Source organism: Parasteatoda tepidariorum, chromosome 9 (assembly GCF_043381705.1).
Source record: "Parasteatoda tepidariorum isolate YZ-2023 chromosome 9, CAS_Ptep_4.0, whole genome shotgun sequence".
Classification (NCBI taxonomy): domain Eukaryota; kingdom Metazoa; phylum Arthropoda; class Arachnida; order Araneae; family Theridiidae; genus Parasteatoda; species Parasteatoda tepidariorum.
The window spans coordinates 62,689,992-62,717,480 of NC_092212.1; the positions used below are offsets into that span (position 1 = coordinate 62,689,992).

The following is a 27,489-nucleotide window of genomic DNA, read 5'->3' on the forward strand; positions in this document are numbered from 1 at the left end:
TAATCAGGAACAATAAAAGTATTTATTTTTTTAATGCTTTACAAATTTTATTTATAACCAGTGTTACAATTTACTTCTACACTATACGTCCAAGACAATTACACAATAAATGCATTTTTTCCCATGTACACATACAAATAAAAGGCATGGACCTCATTGAGGCAGTCTAATTTTGTTACAAAACATTAAATATTTTAAACTCAACATGCATAACTATACATACAAGTTGTAGTTTCTTTCCTTCTTTTAGATTAAATAAAACATCACATTTGCGAATTTTAAAAACTATTTGCGTCAGAAGTTTTATAAATACCAGTACAGAACTGTTTAAATATATTCATACTTCTCAAGGCATTCGGATGTGCTTAAATTTGCCAACTTCTCAGACATACTAAATGAATAAAAAGGTAACCAATAAATTCCCAAATAGCATTAAATTATTAATATTAAAATCTACACACATCAGATATTTATTTTTTTTACAGAAAGCACAGAAAAGGCATCAAAATAGGAACAATTTCAAATGTTTTCAATTTAATAAATTAGTATTTTATTAAAATGCAAACTATCACTTGGGAAATCAATAGTCTCAAAAGTGTTACTATTAACAGTTCATAATGGCTTAAATATATTCACGTTCCCTCGTAGACTTACTTAAAAAAAACAATGAATAAGAAGGGCATGAAATTCATGAATCGGTATAAATTGCTGATAATGAATAATATATATTGAGTATTTTTTTATTATCACAAAGTATAGAAAAGGAATAAAAATAGAAACAGTTTTAAATGAAAAAATAGAAAATCTTACAATCAATAAATTATATTTTCATTAAAATGCAAACCATTACTTGATTTGCATTGTTGTGAATAAATACCATTAAACAGGATAATATCAATATATGTAACACTCAATATACGCATAAGCGTGAAAATGGAATAAAATAATCAAATATAAAATTTTTTAATCAGTTTATTTTTAATACAAGGTCAAATAAAACAATTTTAAATATATTTATGGTTAAGAAAAATTATCTTTATTTTTCAATTCATCCGAGTTTAACAATAATTAAATTATTCAATTACTAAAGTAGTACTAAAATCTAATTTTGAAGTAATTAAACATACAACTTAGCTTTTTAATAAAGAATAGTAATAATTGTGCAAAAATTTTCATTTTAAGAGTAATGGTATTAAGTAGTGAGCCATACTTTTGAAACATCTGACTTCAATTACTGTTTGACTAGAACATAATTAGTTACAAATAATATGACTAGTTCTGAAAAGTTATAAAACACACTTAATAAATGCAATGTCAAAATTGAATACTACTGTAAAAGAATTTTAATATAACAAGGTACTGAAATACATGAAAGAAAGGTAATTTTGAACAAAAGGAAAAACAAACATCCAGAAGCAAACAAGTAACAGAAAAAGTATTATGAAACTGTTTTTTTTTTTTNTTTTTTTTTTTTCATATCAACTATTTTGGCCGAGGAAGGAATCCATATTTCTCTGGCTTAATCCAGTTTGAAGTCATAGCCTCAACCATATCATCTAGAGTTGCATCGACCTTTTTCCAGTCACTGCAAAGGAAAGGGTTGAAAAGTTAAAATAATTTAATTTCTGTTAAAATTAATAACAAAGACTAAAACCTGAATTCTGGTTACCTAAATACCCTTAATGCAAAAAAAACAAAAAAAAAAGATCTTTAACAATACCCAGTAGTAAAAACAAAAATTAAAGCAATGTTCTACATTCATCTGAGTTTGAAATTAATGTTATGTATGTAAATATGTTAAAATAACAAATAAATAAATAAAATAAAATTAATTGTAAGATTTTTGTTATCATTATTCTAATTTTAAATGGAGATAAATGCAAACTTACCTTTCAGAAGCATTTTCAATCATTTCGGTATAGTATTTCAATTTAGGTTCAGTACCGCTGCCTCTTATGGTCATCTCACACCCATTAGTGAAGTAAAATGTGATCATCTGAACACTTTTGCTGGCTGGCAACAGCTAATTAGAAAAAAATAGATATACATTTTTTTTTTACACTTGCGATTTGTTAAAAAAAAGAAGAAAAAACATGCAGGGATGAGAATTCTCAGTTTTTCTATTAATTTCCACTTTTTTATAATTTTTTCCCAGATATCCACTATAATATGAAAATAAAATCAATATCATGTAAACAGAATTTCTCATATCTCACATAAGAAGATTATTACCACCAAGAATTGCGTACTCAATCAGGGTGGCCACTCAAATCAGATTTCAAATTTCCCTGATTTTTCCAGGTTTTCCAGATAAAAATCTTAATATTTCCAGGTTTTTGTTTCTTTTTTCTTATAAAGTGTAGGATGTGTACAAGAAAAGTGTCTATATTATAAAATATTTTATTCAAAATGTTATTTTTTTTAACATATCTAGAAAAAAATAATTTATTTTGACAATTTGGCAAGATTTTTTTATTTATTTTTCAAATGTTTTCGTACAAAATTTTGAATCAAAAATCATATATTGACCAACAAAAGAGTAAAATGAAATATTAATATATAGTTGGTTCTTACAAAAAATTTTTTTTTTAATATATGTTATAAAAGGTTAAAATGAAATAGAAAAAATTAGCATTAATGCAACAATTGTAACAATTTGTCGACAAACATTGCTGTTAGTGATTGTAAAAAAATGTGTGATTGGTTGGTTTGCTCAGAAAAAATAATTCACAGATTTCTTTGAATAGGAGTAGAAAAGCTTTCAGAAAAAGAGTGCGATATAAAATCTATTATCATAAAATTATAACCAACTAATTTTTGGAGAATTTTATAAAGTTAAAAATACAAAAACATTTTGTCAAAATAGAAAAAAAAAATAACCACCAAAGCATCGGAACAAACTTGAGCCATAAATGGATTCAGCCCAAGGACAGAATTTAAAAACAGAAGCTAATATCCTAATCCCTTTTTCCACCTCCACCAGAATCTTTCCTAAATTGCACAGTCCCATAGCGGTCAAAGGTTTCTACATTCGTTTAGCAACAGTAGGAGAATTTTATGTGGCATTCTAGTTTAACAGCTGTAATGGAGCAAATTTTGATGCAAGCAAAGTATTGCTAAGTTGATGATATTTCAACTGTTTGGCGATACATTTCCGTTAAAAAAAAGTGGGTATAATGGATGAAATAATTTAGCTTAAGAAAATTAGTAAATAATTTAAATTAGTGAAATTAAAAAAATTATCAAAGAAAAAATTTCCAGCTTTTCTTTAAAATTCCCTGATTTTCCAGGTTTTTATCCAAATTTCCCTGATATTTCCAGGTTTTTTCCAGTATAAAAAAAATTCCCTGATAATTCCAGGTTTTCCAGGTGGGTGGCCACCCTGTCAATTTCAGAGTGCGCAAAAATTTCAAATTTTTAGATGAAAGAAATTGAATGAGAATTTTGAAAAATTGAGAAAAAATAGTCGCAGCTAAAGTTTGTTGTAAAGTGAAATTTTAAAAACTACACGGAAATCCCAAACTGTTCAAAATACGATTGAATAATAAAATGTGATATTGTCACAAATCGAGAGCATTAAAAAGTAATTCTTCAAAAGCTTGATTCGAAATTTCCCATGTTGGATAATGTAGCATTAAAAAACTATGAAAATCAGTAGCAATAATTGACAAAAGTGCAATCGTAAATCCACATGGGATTGGGGGTAAATAGTCAATAATTGAGTGCAAAATGCGTAATAGTTTGCTAAATGAAATAAAATTCATATGAAAACATTAAGATTTAAAAAACAAAAGTAAAAAAGTGATTACTAAAATACAAAATTCACTAGTCATAATATATTAACTATATCCGAATTAGAAAAACCATCAGAAATTGCAGCAAAATGACAAACACCTGTCGAAAAAAAAGATCCATAAACGACGTGGATTTACAATAGAAACAACATGAATTGAACATGAGTGACCATGTTTTTACATGGTCACTCGTGTAAGTGACAACTTAAATTTGAAATACATGTTGTCCTAATAACATTGCATAAAAATATTAAAATAAGAAAAAACAGGTGTAAATGACCGAAAAAACATTTGGAAAGCAACACGGATTAACAATAGATTCATTGTGATTAGAACATGTGAAAAACTCAAACTTCACGTTTTGTAATAACATATTAAAAATATAAGAATTTTAAAAAAGCAATGACAAAGGACCGAAAAAATTATAAATAACTGCCGGAAAATAAATCATCCAACAATGTGGAATTATACTCGAATCGTCATAAACTAACTTGTCAAATAATGACAACTCAAATTCTAAATTTGAATGTCATAGTAACATCCTATTAAAAATATGGGAAATTGAAAAACCATGTGAAGAGATCCTACAAAGATGAATATAAGGAGAAAAATTTCTTTTAAAAATTCAGCAAAAAAAATCTCATCCTTCCTTATAGTTCAAAAACAAAGTTTTGCACATTTAATTTCAGAAATATTAAGACAAGTTTATTATAGGCATAAATCACAGAACATGTTAAGGGAAACAATTTGGATATAATAAATAAATTTGGAGGCTAAAGAATTCTCTTGAAGATCTAAAAATATCTAAATGTTAGAAACATAATCTGCCGATTCTATTGAATCTATTTGAAACAAAGATATTTTTTAGAGGGTTACAAAAGAGTATTTTTTAAAAAGATGAGTTTTATTAATTTCAAAGATTTTTTTAGATTAGTTTAACCTAAATAAAGTACTACATATTTTCGAACATTGGCATAGAATGTTTGGAAAACTTTTAAGAGCTAAAGAAGTAGAAGTCAGCTAATTGGATTCTCAAACTTCCCAGCCAAATTATTTTCTTACTGGTCAAACGTAAGTGATAAATCAAAAAAAAAAAAAAAAAAAAAAAAAAAAAAAAAAAAAAAAAAAAAAAACTATGTAAGCACAAAAGTTGAGATGGCTGAAAAGTTGAAAGTTATTCACTCGGCATGTTGAAATTTAAATTTTGCAATCTCTTGTATATTGTTTTTTAAATTTTCTAAGTAAAAGCATTTTTTCGGCTTACATACGGATGGGATTATAATTGGAAAAAGAGTAGATATTAAACTTAATAACTAATTCTTCTTGAATGCTCTCTGAACATTAAACTATTCATTCTGTTAATAATATTTTAAATGTATATAATATTCCAATGCATAGAAGGTTTTGAATTTAAAACATGCAGAATACATTAGAATAGTACTTTAATGATAACCGCAAAATGAATGATTCAAAAATAAATATTATAATTACTGATTTTTGGTTAGGTTGAGAACTATCATATCCTGTAGTAAGATCTCTCACATCCTTAACTTCATACGTCATTGTTTTCGATTTCAGAGAACTTGGGTACTAAAAATATAATTTACATCTATAATACATTATAAAGAAATTAATTTTTAAATACAAAAACTCTGCCTTTTTACAACACAAAAAAGATAATGAGCAAGATAAAAAATATAAAGTATAATAAACAAAATTAGAGGAATGTAACTGATGGATATAGACTGTGATTCTGGTGAAAATTTTGATTACAGAACTTGCTCACTGATGTTTCAGTAGAATTGCTAACTGCAAATTACAATGCTAAAAAGTTTGTTCATACACATAGCCCACCTTACAAAGAAACTATCTGGTATTTGCAAACTAGTAGTTAAGTTTAACAACGAGGTAAGAGCTTCAACTCAAGACCACNCAGGGTCTCATTCTAGGCGAAAGACGTACTTTTTAATTGTGGATATTTTCCCAAGATAAAAAAATTGTTCCAACCAACTAGCTATACTAGGTATTAAGGACTTTTAAGGACCGTGAATCAAAATTAAGTACTTTTAAGGGCCCTTAATTTTCAAAATAAAAACTAAGCAGTTTTTAAGGACTTTTAAGGACCGTGGGAACCCTGTTTTACCCATGACCCATGTATGAAAAAGAAGTGTTGGTCCCGAAAAAGACTTTTTTTCTTATGCCAAAGGCATCATTGGGACAAATGAAAAAAAAAAAAAAATAAATAAATAAAAGAGAAAGAAAAAAAAGAGAGAGAGATGAAAAAATTGTAACTGCAATTAAAACAAATAGTCACCTTCAAAATAAGAGTTAATTTTGCGAGTTTCAATTAAATTAAAGCATTAATAATTCTAATTGGAATACTAGTAAATTAGAAAATTATTATTTTTATTACTATGTAATACTCTATTAAAATTTTTCACAATCCATCAATATTTTACCGAGTTTAGATGAAGTACAATTTATCCACTTTAAATAAAGAATATTGCCATAGTGTTAAAGGTAACTGTACTTTGAAGAACTTAGTGAAAGAATGTGTAATGAGCAAAGGAACAATTTGGCCAGAGTTGCCTCAAAAAACATTTTCTTGTTAAAGAATGAAGTAGGATTGAAGTATCATCAAGGCCAGAAACAGCAATTAATTGTTATATCAAAATCCCCACATTTTGTCAGTTGTTGCGTTCTTTTCTTTCATACTGACAAACAAATTAAAGGACGAACTAATTAATAAACTGAGAGACCTAAAAAGTATAAATTTAAAGAACATAACACACACATATATAAAAAACTCAAAATTTGTATTGCCAGACATGACTGGGGTACGTAAAAATTCCTATAAACCATATATTTTTTTTCATTTACATGCCTAGCCTGACATGCAAAAATTTAATTAAAATTATCCTATAATACCATTTAAGCATATCCTCAAAATTTTACAAAATTTAGTACAATTGCAATAGAAACCATAGCAAGAAAAATCGCAATAATCATTTGTGTCATACATAAAAAATTTTTTGAGTAGGAGAGCGTTTTTCAAAAAATAAACAAACAACTATTATTAAAGAGCATAATACATACATCACTTTTCTCGGGCACATCCTTAGCTTTACCACCTTTGAAGTTTCTCAAGTTAGCAAACATTTTGAACATATTTTCTTCTTGATAACACAAAAAGTAGGAATTTTTGCTAGTGTGGTATCCATATCTAAAGTTAGTGAAATGAAATTGCGAATAAATAACACTAAGATAAGTTCAAATATTGAATAGTATAAAAACATAAATATCTAAGTTGAGATACATTTATATAAATATGATATTTCATTGACTGACCTGTTTTGTGAAGGATTGTTCTTTAAAAATATGGGTATAAAGCATGACATAAAAAATTACAAACAGATGAAAATACTTTCTTTCTCATTAAAATCTCAAATAAATAAATGATAAATAAGAAGAAGAAACTCAAACTATTTAGTGTTTGAAATCTCAACAACTCAGATCCTTTAAAATGTGAAGTATAAGGACAAAATGTACAAATTCATTTAAATAAAGCTTGTCGTAAAATAAATAAAAAAATAAATGATTAACTTTTTTAAAAAAGCATATTTTGTTACAGTTCAATAATTTTTCAAAGTATTACATTCTCTAATAAATATGTAATATTTGGTAGCTACGTATAGTTACCGATTTTCTTTTTTGTCATCAGGAAATCTTTTATTAATTTGCTAAACATTACGAGCTTTAGTTTTCTAATTAATTTAAAATTGTTATTTAACTGAAGAACTAAATAAAATGCTGCTAAAGAATTCAAAGTAAAGTTATAATATTAAATTACAATAAATAAAACATTCAGCAATATGATACAAGCTTACTCTAAATATATATCCCGTAATAAATGATGTAAAGTTTTCTGTTCTTTATAAGCAACTGTGGCCATTTTAGACAAATGCATCGCAGCTTGAATTCCATCTTTATCCATCACATGAGATCCACACATATAACCTTAACAAAATAATGTGATAATCATGCAAATGAATCAAAACAAATTATAACACTGTACTTTAGTACAGTTATATCGGACACTGCGTTTTAATAGTCTCTAAACACAGACTCATAAAAGTCCTTGATTATATACAAAAAATTACTTTAAAACACTTCAAAAAAAATATAACAAGAATAAATTTAACAGCTATTATGTGAAAAGATTCAGGTAAATAACAGTAAAGAGATATAATGAACAGCAGACAACACCAATAACGACAAAGACATTTTATTTCAATTTGCTGTTACAAATAACATGAAAGGTAACTGTGAGGGTAACTTTGAGAAACATTTGTTGTCACTTAGCATAAATATCTGTCATAAAATACTGTTTTCTTAATACTGAAGACAAATATTTTTGATTTTTATAGTGCAATATTTTTGATAACTGTTAAATCAGCCATTTCTTTAAAAAAAAGACTTTTGTTGTGTGATTTTATAATTTAAATAAATATAAATGCATTAATAAGGCAAAAGAGAAGAAAAAACACTTCCAGAAGATATCTATTTATTGATAGAGCATCAGAAAATTTCTTTGAAAATTTGAAGCAAATGTTTTGGAAATAATGTTGAAGGTAAGTACCTCAAAGTAATTCCCAAATTTATAAAATATTCCCTTTCGTTAGCCACCTTGCATTCATATGATAAAGTAAGCAGTGTTAAAATACAAACCTCAATAAATTAAATAAATCATAATGCATACCAATAGCTTCTTCAAACGCTAATACAAAATGCTTATTCTGTTTCATCATTTCATCAGCACGATTTGCCATCCATTTAAAACCAGTCAAAGTTTCCTAAAAAATTGCACATTTGTAGACAAGTGATGTTAATCAAAAATTGTTAAAAATCACAGCTGAATAATTTAACATTAAGAATTTTTTTATTAATTAGGCTTATGCGAATTCTGAGAATATGCATGATAGGTCAATTTTCTCTTAGATTATTCAATGGAGAAAAAAAATTATATAGATTAGAAGATTTCATGTAAACTTATACGGAAGCTTTATGTTTGGACTGTAAAATAGAAAAACAGAATGACTATGAGACATTGTAGAAATTTTCAAATTTAAAAATCACTGACTATCAGAAAATTTTTGAGGTATATTTAATTTGTAACATTCCAAGAAATCTGAAAAATTAGTAATATTTTTAAAACATGGATTATAATGTTTTTAAATCTAAACTTAAGTTATATGTTATGTTTTAAACTGTTTACTAAAACTGTTTTTAAAAATAAATAAAGTATTATAAAATGTTTTAAAAATATTGGTGATACTTCTTGTAATAATCAGTATTTGAGGCTTATTGTATTGATTTTTATTATTAATATCAAGTAAAATTAAGAATTAAATACAGTCAAACATGATAAAGAAGCTAAGAAAAAAGTTCCTCTCTAAATAGACGGCAATGCATTAACTAAAATGTCAATGTAAAAAGAATGTCACCTTAAAGAAAATATGTAACAAATAACACCATCATGTAGTTGTAAGCCTGAAAGTTTAACATTAAACTGGATTCAAATGCTTGTTACTTACAACAAAAAGAAATCCTTCCTTTTCAGAAATACTTCTTAAAATTTTTGACGATACAGCACTGGAAATCATAAAACAGGATTCTAAACAAACAAAAATAATGTTTTATCAACATATTATGCACAAAATGTTTTTTACAGACGTAATCTGTTATATAAAGTTTGATTAAGAAAGATATGAAAATAACAACAATAGAAGTTTTAAAGGCAATACGAAATGCAATGATGAAAAGAACTTGTGAGTTGATAACGTTATAAGAACATAACTAAGCTTAAGACCTATTGTAGTCAGTCATGCCTTCAGTTTTTAATCAATATGGTGAAGAATAAAAATAAAATAATTTAAAAAAATTATGAAAAAAACTTTTCTATTAGTCTGCATGAAAAATAAGAGATAAATATTCTGCGCAAAGTTTATATATTCTAAGTCAATTTTTCAGGCATTATGTTCATTTCATAAAAAGTTAAACTTAAAATGTGTTACAAGATTTTTGTATAAACTTTTTAAAGAATTCAAATAAAAAGTCAGTGGTTTATTTGGTGCTATTATTGTAATTTGAAAACCATTGACTTATGATTTGCATTCTTTAAAAATTTTATAAGAACAACAACACATTTTAATATAAACTTTATATTATATGAATATACCTTAAAAATTAGCCAAGAGACCTCAATTTTTATAAGTTCCAAGCAATATTTTATTTAAAACTTGTTTAAGACTTTGTTTTTCAAATTATTTTCATTTCTTATTATTTTGGCTTAGGATTTATCAAGTCTTTGAAAAAAATTGCACTTTATTTTTTTTTACCACTAACATGTTTTAAAAGCATAACTATAAGCAAAATAAACATGTGGTTTCAAATAACTTTAGAAATGCTAATTTGGTGAGATAGCCCTGATCCACATTCCATTCCCATTGATGACTAACTTTCAAAAATATAATTAAGCATCAAGAAACGTCCAATAAAATCTCTAACACAATTGTTTACAATTTTATTTATAACAATGGCTAATGTTGAACTAATGTAAAAAAAATAAATATTTTTCACACATGTCTCCCTAATGGAATGTTTTAAATTTTTAAACAATTTTTTATATCATGGGCTAAAATTGCAACTCTTAGTTGATGCTTAAATTTCAAAATTTTGGTACCAATGGTCATGTAGCATTCAAAATATTCTTACTAAGACACACAAAATACCGAGAACACAAAAGAGTTGAAAAGTAAATACATTAAGTAAACACTAACATGCATGTATTTTGTCACCAAACTAATGAAATGAGTGCTGACAATAAAGAATTTAAATATCAAACACAAGTGAGGTGTCATATGCATGAACAACATATATTACACCCTTTCAATTTTAAGCTCAACCTATTCATTTAGCTTTTTTAATGTATTAAGCAACAAAATGCTTAAACGAACTGAGCTCCATGTAGAAATAAAAGGATAAAAGCAAACAGTTTATGTAAAAAAAAAAAAAATAATAAAAAAAAAAAACTTCTATATTTTTGCTTTAATCATGTTTATTAATTTACGCAAGTTACAAAATAATTCAGAGTTGGATTTCAATTTATGTATGTTAAAATAAAAACTTCAAACTTTTGCGGTTCCAAACTCTGAAATTGGTAATCGAGCATTCAGAAAAATTCTATGAATTGTTTGTTTCCAGCATAACTTTTTCCAAGTAAAATTGAAAGTATAGAATTGTAATCATAATACACTTATAATATACATAAACGTTATTATATACGTAATATAATTATTGGTTTCCAGTATGACTTGACTTCTTCCAAGTAACATTGGAAGTATATAACTCTAATTATAATATTAATAGATTGAACGAAATGTTTATAAAACTGGGATACGTCATAGGATATAAACATTACACATTTTTTAAATCTTCATTTTAAAAATGGTACCAACATACACACCAACCTAGATTAAAATACTACAAAACACAGACAACTAGTGAAGTAATATATAAAGGGAGAGAGACATAAAAATACTGACCAGGATTTTTTTTAAGATCACTAGGATAATTTTTCCACAACCAGGAACCAAGCAATGCTCCTACTTGATTTCCACTGAAAGTATGCCACTCACCACTAAAACAAAATTAATTGAATCAATATATAGTCAAATAATGTTAAATGGAAAAACACTTAACATAAATTTTAGTTAAAAGAAAAAAAAGGTTTTTCCCTCATATTATCTTGGAAAACAATACCTAATAATTGCATAATTTATTAGAAATGTAAAAACTAACTTTTTCTCTTTAAGACAAAGTAAATACTCAGGGATGAGAGTAGTCAGAAAGTAAAAAAGAGGAAATCCAATATATGTATATATATAAACAAAAATGTGACAAAAAAGTGCGATTTTTAAACTTGTAAACCATGTGAATATAAATCCCGATATGAGACTTTTAAATCACGTAAATATGAAACTCTACATCGAATTTAAAAAATGTGAAAATACATATCATGATTTTTTAATTTTTTGATCACGATGCATAATTTTTAAATCGAGCGATATTACAACCACAAAAACGAATCACGATATTGGATTTCAAGCTCGCGTGAATACGAATTGCTACATAGGGCTTTAAAAGCTCGTAAATACAAATCGCGATATTGATTTTTTAAATCTCGTAAGTAAGAATCGCAACGTTCAACTTTTAAATCAGGTAAATACGAAAATCGAGATTTGATAATAAAACACGATATTGGATTTTTAAATGTCGCAAATAAGAATCATAATATACGATATTTAAATAGCGTAAATAAGAATAGCAATGTGCAACTTTTAAATCAGGTAAATACGAAAATCGATGATTGATATTAAAATCGCGTGAATAAAAATCGAGATATTTGCAGAGGCTGGACTAGTGATTTCTAAAAGGCTTGTTTGTATTGTTTTTGTTTAGACATAATAAAAATTTACAAGATTAATTGAATGAGCAAATAAATATTTTCACCGCAAATCCACCTCTATTTTTTTCCTCTTTTTCTGTTTGTTTTCACGCCAGAATACAAGAAGCAGTGACGTCTGAATTACGAAAATACGAGCTATCCAGCAGACGGATAAAAAATACGGAAAATCTTATTTTCTGTGCGCGAAATCGGAGAAAATAGCTAAAATAAGTAAAAATGCGGAAGGGTTAGCAGCTACGGCGTAGATTGAATTTTCTGTTTATCTTTGAAAATCGTAAATAAATATAATTAATAAGAAAAAATAAGTGCGTAAATAAATAAGAAAAGGGACTTCAATAATTTCCCTCCGCAAAAATTAAATTCCTCATAAAATATTTTAACTTGTGCAAAAAAAAAATTTCAGCAGAAATTAGCGGAAAAAATGGGAAAATTTGAAAAAAAGCGGAAATCCGCGGAAGAATCTCATCCCTGAATATTGCACCTCATGAAAACAAATTTCTCATTTCGACTTTTGCAAAAACTTTTCAGGTAGAAATAATTTTATTTTAAAGTGCGGAAATGAGGATAGCACATTTGTCGTTGGGACTGAGATAAAGGATCATTCTTTGTTCACAAAATTCTGCTATTGGTGAGATCATGTGAGGAAGCATGGATCCTTGAGGTTGGGGTAGGTCGTGCCAATCTGGGGTGAGAGGGATTCCATTTTTTCCAAGATAATGGAGAAATTCTTTGGTAATAGTCATGCTTTAACTAGGGTTTCGTTGGTTGCTAGCACATTTTTGATTCAAGAATGATGTGATAGAAGCTTAAAAACAGGAATTTCCTCTTTCCTTTGAAGATTATATTCAAATTAATGACTCTGGTTTTTGACTTCACAATCCATTACATTCTGGTTGTTTTTAACTTGAAAGGGATATAAACTGGAGGCAGATGTAGAAGTTAAAATGTATTTTGTGTCTTACAATGAGCCAACAGTTGCTTTAAAATCTGCTCAGTGGTTTCTACTTCAGCAAAAAATTACCAATTGCATTGAAAAAGTAGATTCTTTTACAAATTAATGTAGGATACAAAATATCAAAGAAAAGCTTATTAACTATTTTTTTTTTCAAGTCTTAACTTGAAGAGATAAATATATTTTTAAACTTTAATTCTCCTGAGTCATTTATTTTGGATAAGAATATTATAATTACATAGACTATCATTATGTGTATATCTGTCTGAGCATAGGCTTATGTGTTTGTAGGACTAATTAAGAATCTATTTTTTTGCATAAAAATACTGATTAACTTAATATAACTATAAAATTTTTCTCTACGGACATTATTAAAACTTTTTGAAAATTTCAGTTATCTGTTCTTAAAATAAGCTTCAATTGCTTCTGTTGTCTTGCCAATTAATGCCAATTTAGTTAATACAAATTAGGTTGATACCTTTCGATTAACAAGGTTCGAAAGCAAAAAATTTTGCTGTATATAAAAAATACATAATGAATGCACATTTTATAAATTTTTGACATGTGAGGGGAAAAAAGACAAACTCAATAAATGTAGCATGGGTATGCATGCTGCAAAAAAAAAAAAAATGCATATTCAGGAAAAGATTTTGAAATGTATAAAAAAGAAAAAAATTTTGCGGGCCTTTCAAGAACACATCTTAAAAGGTGTCTTTATAAAGAGGTATGCCAGATAGGAGAGAGTATGCAAAAAGAGATAAAAATTAATACATCCAACCAAAATGTACAAAAAAAAGAAAAAAAGAATTTGGAAATATTGATTTTTCAATTTCTAGAAATAAATATATCAATGAAATAAAATTTAAAAGAAGGAATACAATTGTAGTGTAAATGACACTTTCAAATACGAGCAGAAATGCTCAATACAATAATTACATATAAAATGTTATGACATTTTTAAGTGGTTAACATCAGATAAATAGGATATATGCAAAGTAAAGAAATTGGCAAATTAACAAAGAAATCATAAATAATGATAACATTAAAAACTTTAATATAATCCATTTGAGCTCTAAATAACAGTGGGGAAAATTTTTTTCGTTATTTTTTGTTGCATAAGATTTTCTAATAGAATTTGTAGATTTTCTCGCAATGTTGATTTCAAATCTGCAAGCAATTTCTCTAAAAACTATTTTTTTTAAAATAACAGTTTTACCTTCAAGATCTTATGTATAACAGGGGGTCAGGTAAATATTACAACTAACTTTAAGGGGAGTTAGGACACATCAGCAGGACTAAAATTGCATAGGAACCCATGCCCTGAAATGTCGCACTGCTACACTGCTTAGAGCGCTTCGCTATTTTGAACCGGTTGTTCATGTGCTTCTCAGCAGGTCATAATAGGAAAGCGCTCAGGTACAACGTTATTGCAAGGCATGGGTTTCAATACAGTTTTAATTCTGATAATGTGCTCTAACTCTTTTAAACGCTAGTCTTAACATTTGCACGATACCGTTATATATACGCTTTTTAAATTTGCACAATTCGACAAAATATTGACAAAAAATATCATTTTAAAAATAATCTATAGATTCAGGAGCAAAACTAATTTTATATTCGAAATCGCCAATATCAAGTATTTGTATAAATGCAACAAAAATTTTGTTCCCCATTGTAGTTAAAGTATAAAATATATAAAAGAACTTGTAGCTGAAATAATACAAATTAGTGAGACAATTCTCCTCACATATTTTCAAATTTGTCAACAAATAGCATAATTGCAACAAAAATTTTGTTCCCTTATATAATTGAAGTATAAAATATATAGAAGAACTTGTTGCTATAATAATGCAAATTGGTGAGACAATTCTCCTTTAAATATTTTCAATTTTGTCAATAAACAGCACATAGGTATACTCACTCCACTTTTTTTTCAGCAACTGCCAGACGATCAGCATCAGGATCATTAGCTACAATCAGCTGACTGTGGTATCTATCAGCAGTTTGAATGGATAAATCCTAATCAGGAAAATAATAAAAGCAATTATTTTATACAAATCTTTTTTTAACACAATAAATATATAAAACACAATAGCTATAAATATAACACTAACTAAAATATAATTCTTTTTTTTTTCTCTTTTTAATAGAGGAATAGGAAATTTATAAGTATATAAAATTTTTTAAAATATAATAACTAAATATATTTAATAACTAAATATTTAAAATAAAATACTTTATTACAATGTGCCAATCATTTAAATGTAACGACATTGTCACCTCATTATAAATTTTAAAATTATTTAAAAACCAGAAGAAATTAATTAAAACTAAACAATTCAGTCCATTCAATCATTTGTGATACAGTGTGCCAAAGATTTAAATGTAATGATTTATCCATAGTGATTTGACTAATGATTTATCCATCTTTATTATAAATATATGCAAAATTATAAATTATTTAATATTATTAAAAATTATTTACAAAGTGATAAGTTTATGGAAAATTTTCATATCTGTGATGAATGTAAAATTATTTACCAAACTGAAATATTAACTAAAACAGAAATATTAACTAAATCAATACACTTCAGTCCATTTAATCATTTGATGAGAAAAGATAAGTTTTAAAATAAGCCTACATAACTTTAAATTTTTTAAACAATACAGGTTTCCATGTTCCAAATGATCAAATTAAATTTACATTGGAATTGATATTACTGTTTTAATTTTAAAATAATTTTTATAAGCATCTTGTAAATTAAAACAAAATAATAATATGTACTAGAGGACAGCAAGTTATACATTTTGCATTCATATTTTGTTAAATCATGCAACATCAATTTGAAATTTAACTCAAATTGAGAAGTAAAAATTTTTTGATTAAAATTAAGATTTAATGTTTTCTTATTTGTTGAAAATATCTCTAATTCATTTCAAAGAATGTTTGCGTGGATATAATTAGTAATACAATGTCTGTTGTAAATAAAAATATCATTTTTTCACCTTAGCTAATTATTCAGCATTGCTTTCATTTAGTGATGTAAAAAATAAAAACCTTTTTATAAGACTTCATATAACATCCAGATTTAATAATTTTCATAATGATTCTTATAATAAATATAGTTTCAATCTAACAAGGAACATTTTTATGTTAAAGTTAAAATTATTTTGTTGAAGTAGCAAGAAAAAAATATCTGTCTCATTGTAAAAAATTATTTCTCTTAAAAAGAAAAAAAAAAAAACTTTTTTTTTAACCTTAACTGTTAAAAATATAGGTCAGCAAAAAAAAAAATTTTTTTTTTTTAATCACAATAAGATCAAAACAGAAATTAAACACACATTTAACAAAATTTATGTACGAACCTTTTAACCCTTTCTGGCAGAGTGTTGCCAGTCAGGCAACACTAATTCAATAAATGTTACAAGCCATTAAAAATGTAAAACTAGTTGTCTTTAAATGTTTAGTAACTATTAATCAACAAAGAGCTGACCACAATATAGTACAATAAGCATAACAATAAAATTTAATAAAAATATCTCATTCTTGAAGTTAAATTTAAGACATTCTTACACTCCTAAAAACTTATGACTCAGACAGAGTGACTAATGAAGAATTTTTATAATACTTCATATAACAATTTTCTGAAACTTTGTTTTATTTCCCAAGCAGCAAATTCTCCAAAGTTTGTTTTGACAAGGAAGAACCGAATTAAGTTTAGATTTCTGTTATGTGACTGAATATTCTTTGACAGGTCACATCGCTGTAAGGAATGGTTAATACCATCAGCATTAACTTGGCCATCAACTATAGGCATTACTTTATTTGCTACTAACTTTACATTATTTCACACTGATCCCATCGAAAGAACATTAATATTTTTCAGCTAGTTATTTTGGCATGCATTCAGATACTACTCTTAAAAGAAAAATCATTCGTACACAATTTGTTAAAAATAGTTTTATACTTTTATTTTGGTTTATCAAACATTTCAATATTTTTTTAAAAGGTTCTAAGATAACTAAACACACTCTCACACAGTTTCGGAAAAGAAAGAGTTTTGGGGCTATATGCAAAGTGTACCCAGGTTTTACAATTCATTCAGTTATTTAGAAAAAAACCTGAGAAAATATTTTGTTGGTCTAAGGTCCTGAGATTGCATACAAACACACGAGAATTCGCAGGATTGAAAGAGCTAAAGCATGTCACTTCACTTAGAATGTACTGTCCAAGATCGCACTTGCTAATGTCCTGCCTGACTAAAATTAACTGTTATGGAAAGTGTTAAAGCAGACTAATGGCGGTAAAGTTTTCTAAAACATACATAAAATTTAAAATACACGAAACAAATTTGTATTAATGTAAATTTATCTATATGTTTTAGCCATCAGAAAGGGATAGCATATATAAATATATAATAGAAAAAAATACCAGGAAATTTAAACTAACCATGCAATTTCCTTCTTCCGGATTCGGAAAATAGACAGTTGGGAAATCAGGATCAGGAACCATTTGTTCTTCAACAGCTACATAATCATCAAAATGCACCTTTTGAAAAGCCTTCTTCATGTAAGTGTGTGAAACACCATGTAGAGCTGTGAATGTTATTTTTAAAGGAGGATCTAGCCCATCACTAAAGAAAATAATAAACGTAGTGATGTATTTACAACTCCATTAAGAAAAATATAAAAAACAGCATAAAACGCCTGAGAATGTTAAACATTTAATACATCAGAAATACATGTTGTCGTTGTTTCTAATGCCACTTGCCACACGCGCAAGCCTGCTGGGTGAAACCGAGCAAATTTAAGGCAGAGTCTGCGTTTCTTGTTTTTCAGTGGCGCCATCTATGGCCAAGAATTCGACTTCTGCCACACCATACGTCGCACCCGTTTATAGGGCGAACCCATTCATACATCCATTAATTCACCCACAGATCCTAATTTTGACCTGAATCAGAAAACAATCGATCTCCAATCCAGTACCCCAGAGGTATTGATTTGTTATGGAAACATGGAAGACTTTTGCAACTCGACAGATTTAACGTGCATCAGTTACTTTACTGCACGGCCGGCCGATGGGGTTCGAACCCACGAACATGGGCCCAGCACCTTACCGACCAGGTCATGTTATCAAAAAAAATTTTGATTGCAAAATTTCTGTGGTAATACAGACAAAATAGATAATATATTAAAGCTTTAAGAAAATTTTAGTGAACTAGTAAAATAAGAAAGTCATATTAGTAACTTTTACATTTAAATTTGACATTTTAGTTACTTTTTAACATAAATCATGAATTGATCTCTACAAACTAATAAGGAGGTTTTACACATCACTTGAGGCTTGAACAACGGAAAACTATTATAAACAGATAACGTAATTAAAAAAATTGTGAAGTTAAAACAATCATTTTTTTTTTGCAAATCCAATTAGGCATTATAATAATTTTTTGTAACATTTTAATCATTAACATTAAGCATTGTTTATAAACAAACTGTATATGCTAAACCACTGATACATAATTTTTTGATGATCAATATCATAGTCGCCGAAATTATGCTAACCTTTTGTTCGTAATTTCAGTAATTAAAATAAAAATAAGTATACAAAACATACATAATTGGTAATTCTATAATATACTATTCTTATGTGTATTCAATTTAATAACTTTGCAGCAAAATAATGCTATCCTAAAGCAACAAAAAAAAGTTGTTTCTTCCCTTTAATCCAAAAATTGTGGCTTTTAAAAATTAAATCAAGGGTAACTAAATAAATCCAACTATTTCATAAAAACCTTTCTTAACAATTAATAAATATTTTCAAGGAATAACTTTAGCTCAAAAAATATACTGAAATCATAAAATGATTATGTTTAGAATTTTAATTATGTCTATACATTATTTTATAGTTACATTTTAAAAATATAGTTTATAGTTACACTGTTCCCCCTGACCTGTGGGACACATGCTAATCTATCAAAAGAATACTAAAAGTAGAATATTTTTTTATAAAAAGGTTAATAATAAATGACTTATTTTAAGTATAATTACTTGGACATGCACAAATTTTATTTCAGTAATCTATATTGTAATGCATTATATATTTTTATTTAATTGTTTGAAAATTAAATCAAAAACAATATAAAAACATAAAAATGAACTTACTTTGATCCCTTAAATGACTCAACATTCATATCTCTGTAGTACATGCATTGAATTTCAGGTAAAGGATCAAAGCACAATGGTGATGTCCATACTAAAGATGTACGACTAGAAAGTGACCAAGGTTTCAAGTTTTTCAATATACTGGCTTCAATGTTCTTATCAATAGGAGACAATATCTGAAATATGTTTCAGAAAATTAAGCAGCTATACAACACAAATGAATGAAACATATTAGCATAAACAATATAATTAAATGAAATAGCTTACCTGTGCACTATTTTTCCAGTATACCTGGAAATAAAAAAAAAATATATATACATATATTTAAGTCAAATCTAATATTAAATCTAAATAAATATTTAATAAATAAATATTATTTTAACAAATAGCATACTAATTTTCGGCAAACTTAAAAAGCAATCATTTCTAGTAAGTTTGTATGCAGATTTTTTTTTAAAGCCTTCCCTTAGCTTCATTAAAATTTTAAATGTCTGAAAATTAACTCTATAAGAAAGAATAAATAAAATTTCAATAATAATAATAAGTGAACTTTTTAAGAAATCCTACAGAGAAAGTTCGCATTTCTTTAAACATTATTTAAAAACCTTTATTAATAAAGTTTTAATTCTTTTATTTAACAAATGTAATGAGTTCACAGAAGGGATAAAAGATTATTAAATAATTGTATTTAAATGACAGGTTCATCTTTTTTGTAGAATGTTTATAAAATGTATATATAAAAAAAATGAAAAAAACCCAACTGTGCTAGTAGCCCACATAAAACTGATATTGGCATTGCATTTAACATTTAAATTATGTCATTGTTTTCCCCTTGTTTTTTCTTTTAAAACACATCTTTTGATAAAAAAAATTTGATCAGGAATAGGAGCAAATTTGTAATTGGATCTCATTCAGTGATAAAAGCCCACAAAACACAGATATCCTTCGTATTACATCAATGTTTAAATGTCAGTGTTTAAATCACACAATGTTACCGTTTTTTTTTCGCACATGCACATTTTTTAAATAAATATTTTTATCAGAGATAATAATATTTGTTGATGGAAAATTTCTTTTTTCACTAAGTTTTAGAGGCTCACAGCAAGTCAAAGAATTTGACTAACTATTATGATCAAATGAAGTTTTTGAGCGTAAATGTGTGCCAAGAATGACACAAATAGTAAATTTATTGACAAGGGAAAGGGAGGTATCAGTTAGTGATATCATCATAAAAAAAGAGTTTTTAAGATTAAAGTAAAATTCAAAAAAGAAATATATAATGAGCAAAAAATATTAACAGAGAGCCTTTTGAGATCTAGAAGATGCATTTAATTTAAAACAAAAGAATAAGGAAATAAATCAAAGCATAAAGTTAATCCTTAAGCTTTCAAGTGATAAAAGATAAGAAAACAGATCTTTTAGACACATAAGTGAAAAAATTTCTAAAAGAAAAAAAATTACAACATTCCTTTTGTTTATCCTAGCATAAGATTTATACTGCATAAATTAAAAGCTATTGTATTTCCTATTTTCTGACAGTAATAAAAAATAAAATGCAGAAAAAAAAAATCCAGGCAATAAATTTTTTTAAAAGTAGATAAAAGAAAGAACAGTTACGAAAAAGTTATTACGTAAAAATACTGTTAAAACTAAAATTAAAAAGCAATTTTTCTTTAATTAAAAACATAATTTAAATTTAAAATTTTTAAAGGAAACAATAATACAATTTCAGTTAAATTTATCATTTAATTGAATTTAATTAAAATAACTTTTAACCTTATATCCATTGTCATCTTTAGGGTTATGAGATGCAGTCACCATCACACCAGCAAGACAGCCAAGTTTCTTTACAGCATAAGGAACAAATGGTGTTGGAACAATAGAATCATACAAGTAGACCTTTATCCTTTTTAAAATGAATGCTACGGCAGCAAGCTCAGCAAATCTGAAAGTAAATTTAATCATCAAATTAGAAGCACTTATATTTTTGTCAATAACTATTATTCAAAGCTTTTAAATTTAAAAATTAATTGACTTTGTCCTCTTTTGTTGTTTTTATGCACTAGAAGGTGCAAGAACACTTTTATAACTTCATTTATTCTTAGTGCACAACACAACTGCTTAAACATCGTTTACTAAACTTGTTTTCACATTTTCAATGTTCAATACAATGTTTTCAAATGTTCAATAACCATGTCATTATATCAAGGAAAAATGATAGAATTATAAAATATAAATAGATTAAGAATAAAGCTGTAACAAATTCTTTATACTCTTCAAAATATCAACAATTTTAGCTTCCAATTCAGGAAAGGAAATTTATAAGCAGAAGGAATATTATTTTGTGCAAGGTTAAGAAATAGTGTTAAGTTAATATATAATTGCATAACATATTTATTCTATTATACAAAATAATGTTATATTATATAACATAGTATAATACATGGAATATTACAAAGTGATTTGATTTAATTTATATATACTTCAATATAACTTTCAAATTACATTTGAACTAAACAATTCATAGAAAATATTCTAATATATAAAAATCTAAATTTTATTTTCAGAAAACAAAGCAAATTAAAAATTCTTGTTCTTCATTCTATCACAAATTTATAAAATATACAAATAGTATGCTGCTTTCTAATGAACAAGTTATCATGCGAACTACATAAATGATAAAACATCATGAAAACTAAAATATAGCTCTAAATGTAACCAACATAAATTAGTTAGCATAACAGAAAAAAAAAGCTCACTTTATTGTCACTACTGTATTGTATTAGTTTAAACATCTTTTCTTTCAAACCAAGGCATAACTCAGTTTGTTTTAGCTTTACTTTGCCAGCATAAGAAAAGAAATGTTATCAGCTTTGTAAAAAGCATTGAATATAGCATAATGAAATATTGTCTACATTGGTTTTCAGCTTTTTGAGAAAAATATGAAAAAATTTCATAAAAATTTTAGCATGGAAAAAACATTTTAATAAAATTTTACAATAGTTTTTTTGTTTGCTTGTCATGAACTGAAATTTAAAATAGTATCTAAATAATTCATTTTCAAAAAAAAAAAAAAAAAAAAAAAAAAATTTAAAACTTTTTTTATGAAGGAAAAAAAACAAACTAGAAGTCATAATTTAAACTAAACAACAGTTTAAAAATAAGAATGAAATAGAATAAATAAACTGATGCATGGTACCTACGACTATTGTGGCGGCTATCATAACCAATTACTACTCCTTTAAAACTCTTATCACTGTCTTGACTATCAATATATGAAGCCAAACCTTGAGATGTCTGTATTATTACTAAATCATTCATAGCATTGTAGCCTGGACCCATCTTTCCTCTCAAACCTGAAAACAATAGTAAGTAATTTCGACTTTATCAGGAACAGGCACTATTCAGTGTTCGAGGGCTATAAAAAATCTCCAAACTATTATTGATGTTAGTGATGCTAATTACTTATAGTAATAGGTATTACTGGCCTATTGTAGTAATAGGCACTAATAAATACAGTTCCATTAGATAATTAAGCATTACTTGCTTCAATAATACTTTGACAATTTTTATGACTCCTGGGATGCTCAGACAAGGATAACAGGAAGGGGGGGGGGCAAGTTACTATAACCATGCCAGTAATTTTAAAACTGTAAATTAAATTTCAGCAATATTTTGGATTTTTCCAATATTGGGGAGGAGAGAAAATTGTCCCCATCACCTTTAATAGGGATAGGCTCCCCTGATTTCAGAAATAGTATCATTTTTCTTTTAAGTTCAATAAAAATGTAAATGACTATTTTGTTAACAGATTATAGACAAAAATAGGATTAGAGAACTATTCTTATTTGATGAGTCTGAATAATATTTTCAGCTAGACTGAATGGGTCTCACTTAAATACATTTAACACACAGAGAGATTCTTACGAATGATTCAGTGAGCATGATAATATTAGCATGATAATATTAGCATGTTATACATGTAATATAAGCAGGGGTCTGTCTAGGTTTTTCTGAGCGGTACCTATTTTGTGATAATTTAGACATAATTTGTGAAAAATTAAAAATTATATTAAAAAATCAACACAAAAATATGGTGAAAATACGGATTTATCGTTTCTTAAGGGATAAAAAAAATAAGATTTTAAGAAAAAGTATTTTGTGAAACTACCGTTTTTCCTAAAGTTGAATTTGTGAAGGTACCGCTAAACGGTAGTAAATTCGGCCGCCTGGACAGACCCCTGATAATTATATTCTCAGAGCAAAGAATGCAAAATCTGTATACCTCACTATTCAAAAAAATATTTGACCATCATTAATATACAGAATTATATTGCGATTAATAAGTTTAATAAATGCAGTGTTTTATATAGTAAAATATGGTAATAAATGAAATATCTGAAATTTGCATTTAAGGACCTAAACTAAATTAAACTCAGTGGCACGACAGCCCTAGAAGGCCATGGCCTACTGTGGCTCTCTCAGTTTTCCTGACCTTGGGCTCTGGGGTGCAGGAGCAGATGTTCCGGACAGGTGGTCAGTCGAACGCGGAACCACCAGTGTTTAGTTCCCAAGCATACTTGGTACTCATTTATCGACCCACTGAAGGGATGAAAGGCTGAGTTAACCTTGCCCGAGGATCGAACCAGGGACCTGTGGCACGACAGCGCTACCGCTCAGCCACCGGGCGTCAAGGACCTAAACTATTTAGATCAGATTTTCTAAACTGTGATTGCACCACTCCGAATACTGAGGGTCAATAAAAATCTGCTAAAAAAGAAAAAAAATGTTTAGTGAAAGAAAGTATGTTTTGTATTTAATAACATACTGTCTGCACAAATTAATAAACATATTTAAGCTTAAAAACATATGTACCTCAAACCAGTAAAAACCGATCATTAGATCAAAAGTTAGATAATGGTGTTTGCTTTTTATTTTTGATCCCAATACATTATAAGATAAAAATAGAAAGATAGAGCACAGAAAGACACATTACCTGCTGTACCAAATGCAAGGCGTTTCATCATTATTTTCTCTAATTCAGCGTAACGACCTTGCAACACCATATCTTCCACTCGCTTTGCAGTAGCTAAACCCTACATTATAAAAAATGATCAAGAACATTACATTTTTCAATGAGAAATAAAAAAATGACTAAAGAGTTTATTTCAATTAAGACTTATTTAAAGTTTTTTGACTTAATTTGTTGACAATATTTTTCATAGTTTTAACTATGAGTAAGTACTAATTCTATTATACTTAATCACACTGAAAATATTGCATCACTCATATATCTCAAAATTAAAGTGCAAATACAATTATGGATGCTCAAAATTTCAGTTAAATTTTGTTTTGTTAATGACAATTTAAACAAAATAATTACAATTGTCAGGGATAGCTTAAATGCCTAAACTATTAGAAGACCTACTCCAAAATCTCTTTATCCAGGGGTCTGTCTAGGTTTTTCTGAGAGGTACCTATTTTGTGAAAATTTAGACATAATTTGTGAAAAATTAAAAATTATATTAAAAAATCAACACAAAAATATGGATTTATCGTTTCTTAAGGGATACAAAAATAAAATTTTAAGAAAAAGTATTTTGTGAAACTACCGTTTTTCCTAAAATTGAATTTGTGAAACTACCGTTTTTCCTAAAGTTGAATTTGTGAAGGTACCGCTAAACGGTAGTAAATTCGGCTTGGACAGACCCCTGTTATCACTACAAAGTTTTTTATGGCTGTCAATTTGAAACAATTTTTAAAAAAATTAGCGCAAAAAGTTATGGTAATCTAAAAACGAAATAAATAACACCAACCTTGTACAAAAACTCCTATCAAATTGGTAGTCAAACCTCAAAGTAGATAAATAATACACTACCCTCAAAATTACATATTTTTGGAAAAACTAAAACCACTCTAATGTTTATCATATTGAAAATTCTGAAATTTAAAAAAATTACAACAACTCAAATTCTAATAAATGCCCTTTTTCATGTTAAACTTTGTAATGTAAGCGTCATCACAGCAAAGATAGATTTTCGACGACGTTCCCATATCAGTATTTGGTCAAGGTGACAGAAATTACTTAAGTGCCATTTATAATTAAATAATCAATTGAAATTAATATAAACATCTGAGACATTATTATAATGAATATAATTCACTTGAAGGTGGCGAAGGCTATACCCAACTTTATGTTTCTTTTAATGGGCACTCTTCTGTAACCTTTCCCATTTATATTCTTCACAAATATAGTTAATCAGACTTAGACATCAAAAAACTTAACAGAATCAGAGCTCTATTATAGTGGTATGCTACACTATTATAGTTTAACTTTAAGTTTAATCATTATCTTGATCAAACTTCTGAGGTTTGTGACATAAACCAATCGAAATCAATTTAAATAGCATTATTCATTTATAATAAGTAAATAAATACCAAATTCTAAGAGGATTGATTGTTTATAATTATAAAAACTACACTTATTCAGGCTTTTCTAGTGTTGATTATGTTTATTATTAAAAAATAGATTAAAGAATGTGGTATTATTACTTTAGCAAACATTATCTTAAAATCAAAGTAAAATCAATTGGAATAGCATAATTATTTTTACAATAAATCTCAACATAAATATTGCAAAATTTTATTTAAATTCCAACTCTATTGCAGCACATAATTAAACTTAAGGCAGATTTTTTTTTTGAAAAAGCCACAAAAAGAAGTACAACAAATTTTTAACAAAATATTCAACTTTGAAAATTACAGTAAAGACAAAAATATGCTTTTTCTAAAATATGAAAGTTGGTAATATTTCCCAAAATCAAATTTTTAGTTTATAACAGAAAAATTTTAGTTTTTAGAGACATGATATATTCAATAACATAATAAAACTATAAACGTAATAAAACAATATTTCGCAGAAAGAATGGCTATTTTTTATATTTTTGCTATAATTTTAGATAAGAGAGATCAATTGAAACTGTAAGATGTCAGCTTGTTGGTAAATAAATATTTTAACATTCTTCTAGGTTACAAAAAATTACAGTAGATTTTTAAATTCATAATAAATGCTATTTTAACAAGACTATTTTAACATAATTCTGTAGATTCAATGAAAATAAATAAATATGACATTGAAATCATTTAATTAACATACGGAATGTCTCACATTTATTTTATAATATATTTTTTTAGTACGATCAACCTAGAGTGAACACTTAGTTCATTTTGTCAAAATTTATTTAAACATTGAGAAATCGAATGCTTTTGTACTACGTATAAATTATACAACACAACAATTAATAAGCTATTCTAAATAAAAGTTTTTAAATGCAAGATCTTATCATAAAACCAATAATACAAAGTACTAAAACTTATATGAATTTTAAGAATTGCACTGTATTATAGTAAACATTAACTTGGTGAAATTATTTAAATAAATAAAAGTAGATCTAAGTCATTAAATAAGATGATACAAAAAATGCAAATTTGAAAAAGAGTCGTCCCTGAAGTTTATATTTAATGACAAACAAAATGTCTCATAAAGTAAATAAACAAAAATATCTAGTACTTACCCTAGCATAATCTAAATATTCCCTTATTTTTTCATCTAATTCTTTATTACCAGAATTAATCATTGACATTTTAAAAGGTTTTTTTTTTCACACTTTAAAACAAAATTACTTAAGTATCGGCTAATTCGATCTGCTAACTTTCGAAGGATTATTATACTAGTTCCAATACACTTAATTATTGTTTCTTTTTTTAAAAAAATAAGAAAACGTTCCACTTGAAGTAGTAGTTACGAACGTTGTAAAGTGACACTTGAGTTGCTGCGAGATAAAAGAATTAAGCGAACCCAGGATTTTCAAGGCCCAGCTGATTGCGGCGCCCTTCAAGAATAAATCTCGTCTCGCCAAGGTTTTTATCTTAATGAATTATCCTTATCTTTTTTTTTAAGAAAAAGAATTAAGGTGCTGAAAAATTCAACGATTACTAAACTAAGATTCACGAAATTCAGTCGGAAATCCAGATGGGGTGGGGGGTGGTGT

The 27,489-nt window shown here is 26.9% G+C and overlaps 1 protein-coding gene across 2 annotated transcripts; it reads right to left on the reverse strand.

Annotated features, from left to right (window-relative positions):
* Positions 1 to 27,489, reverse strand: LOC107445219 (phosphoglucomutase 2). Of its 2 annotated transcripts, XM_016059567.3 has the most exons (16): positions 27,013 to 27,489; positions 24,435 to 24,534; positions 22,638 to 22,794; positions 21,215 to 21,383; positions 19,706 to 19,729; positions 19,439 to 19,614; positions 17,724 to 17,907; positions 15,195 to 15,292; positions 11,399 to 11,493; positions 9,389 to 9,468; positions 8,554 to 8,647; positions 7,682 to 7,811; positions 6,891 to 7,017; positions 5,286 to 5,384; positions 1,890 to 2,023; positions 1 to 1,585 (listed from the first exon to the last, which is right to left on the reverse strand). In XM_016059567.3, the coding sequence occupies exons 1-16, from the start codon at positions 27,079 to 27,081 to the stop codon at positions 1,483 to 1,485; spliced, it is 1,839 nt and encodes a 612-aa protein (XP_015915053.1). In that variant the 5' UTR covers positions 27,082 to 27,489; the 3' UTR covers positions 1 to 1,482. The 2 variants fall into 2 exon arrangements, with proteins under 2 accessions (XP_015915053.1, XP_042909328.1); XM_043053394.2 differs by lacking the exon at positions 19,706 to 19,729 and having other exon boundaries at positions 27,013 to 27,255.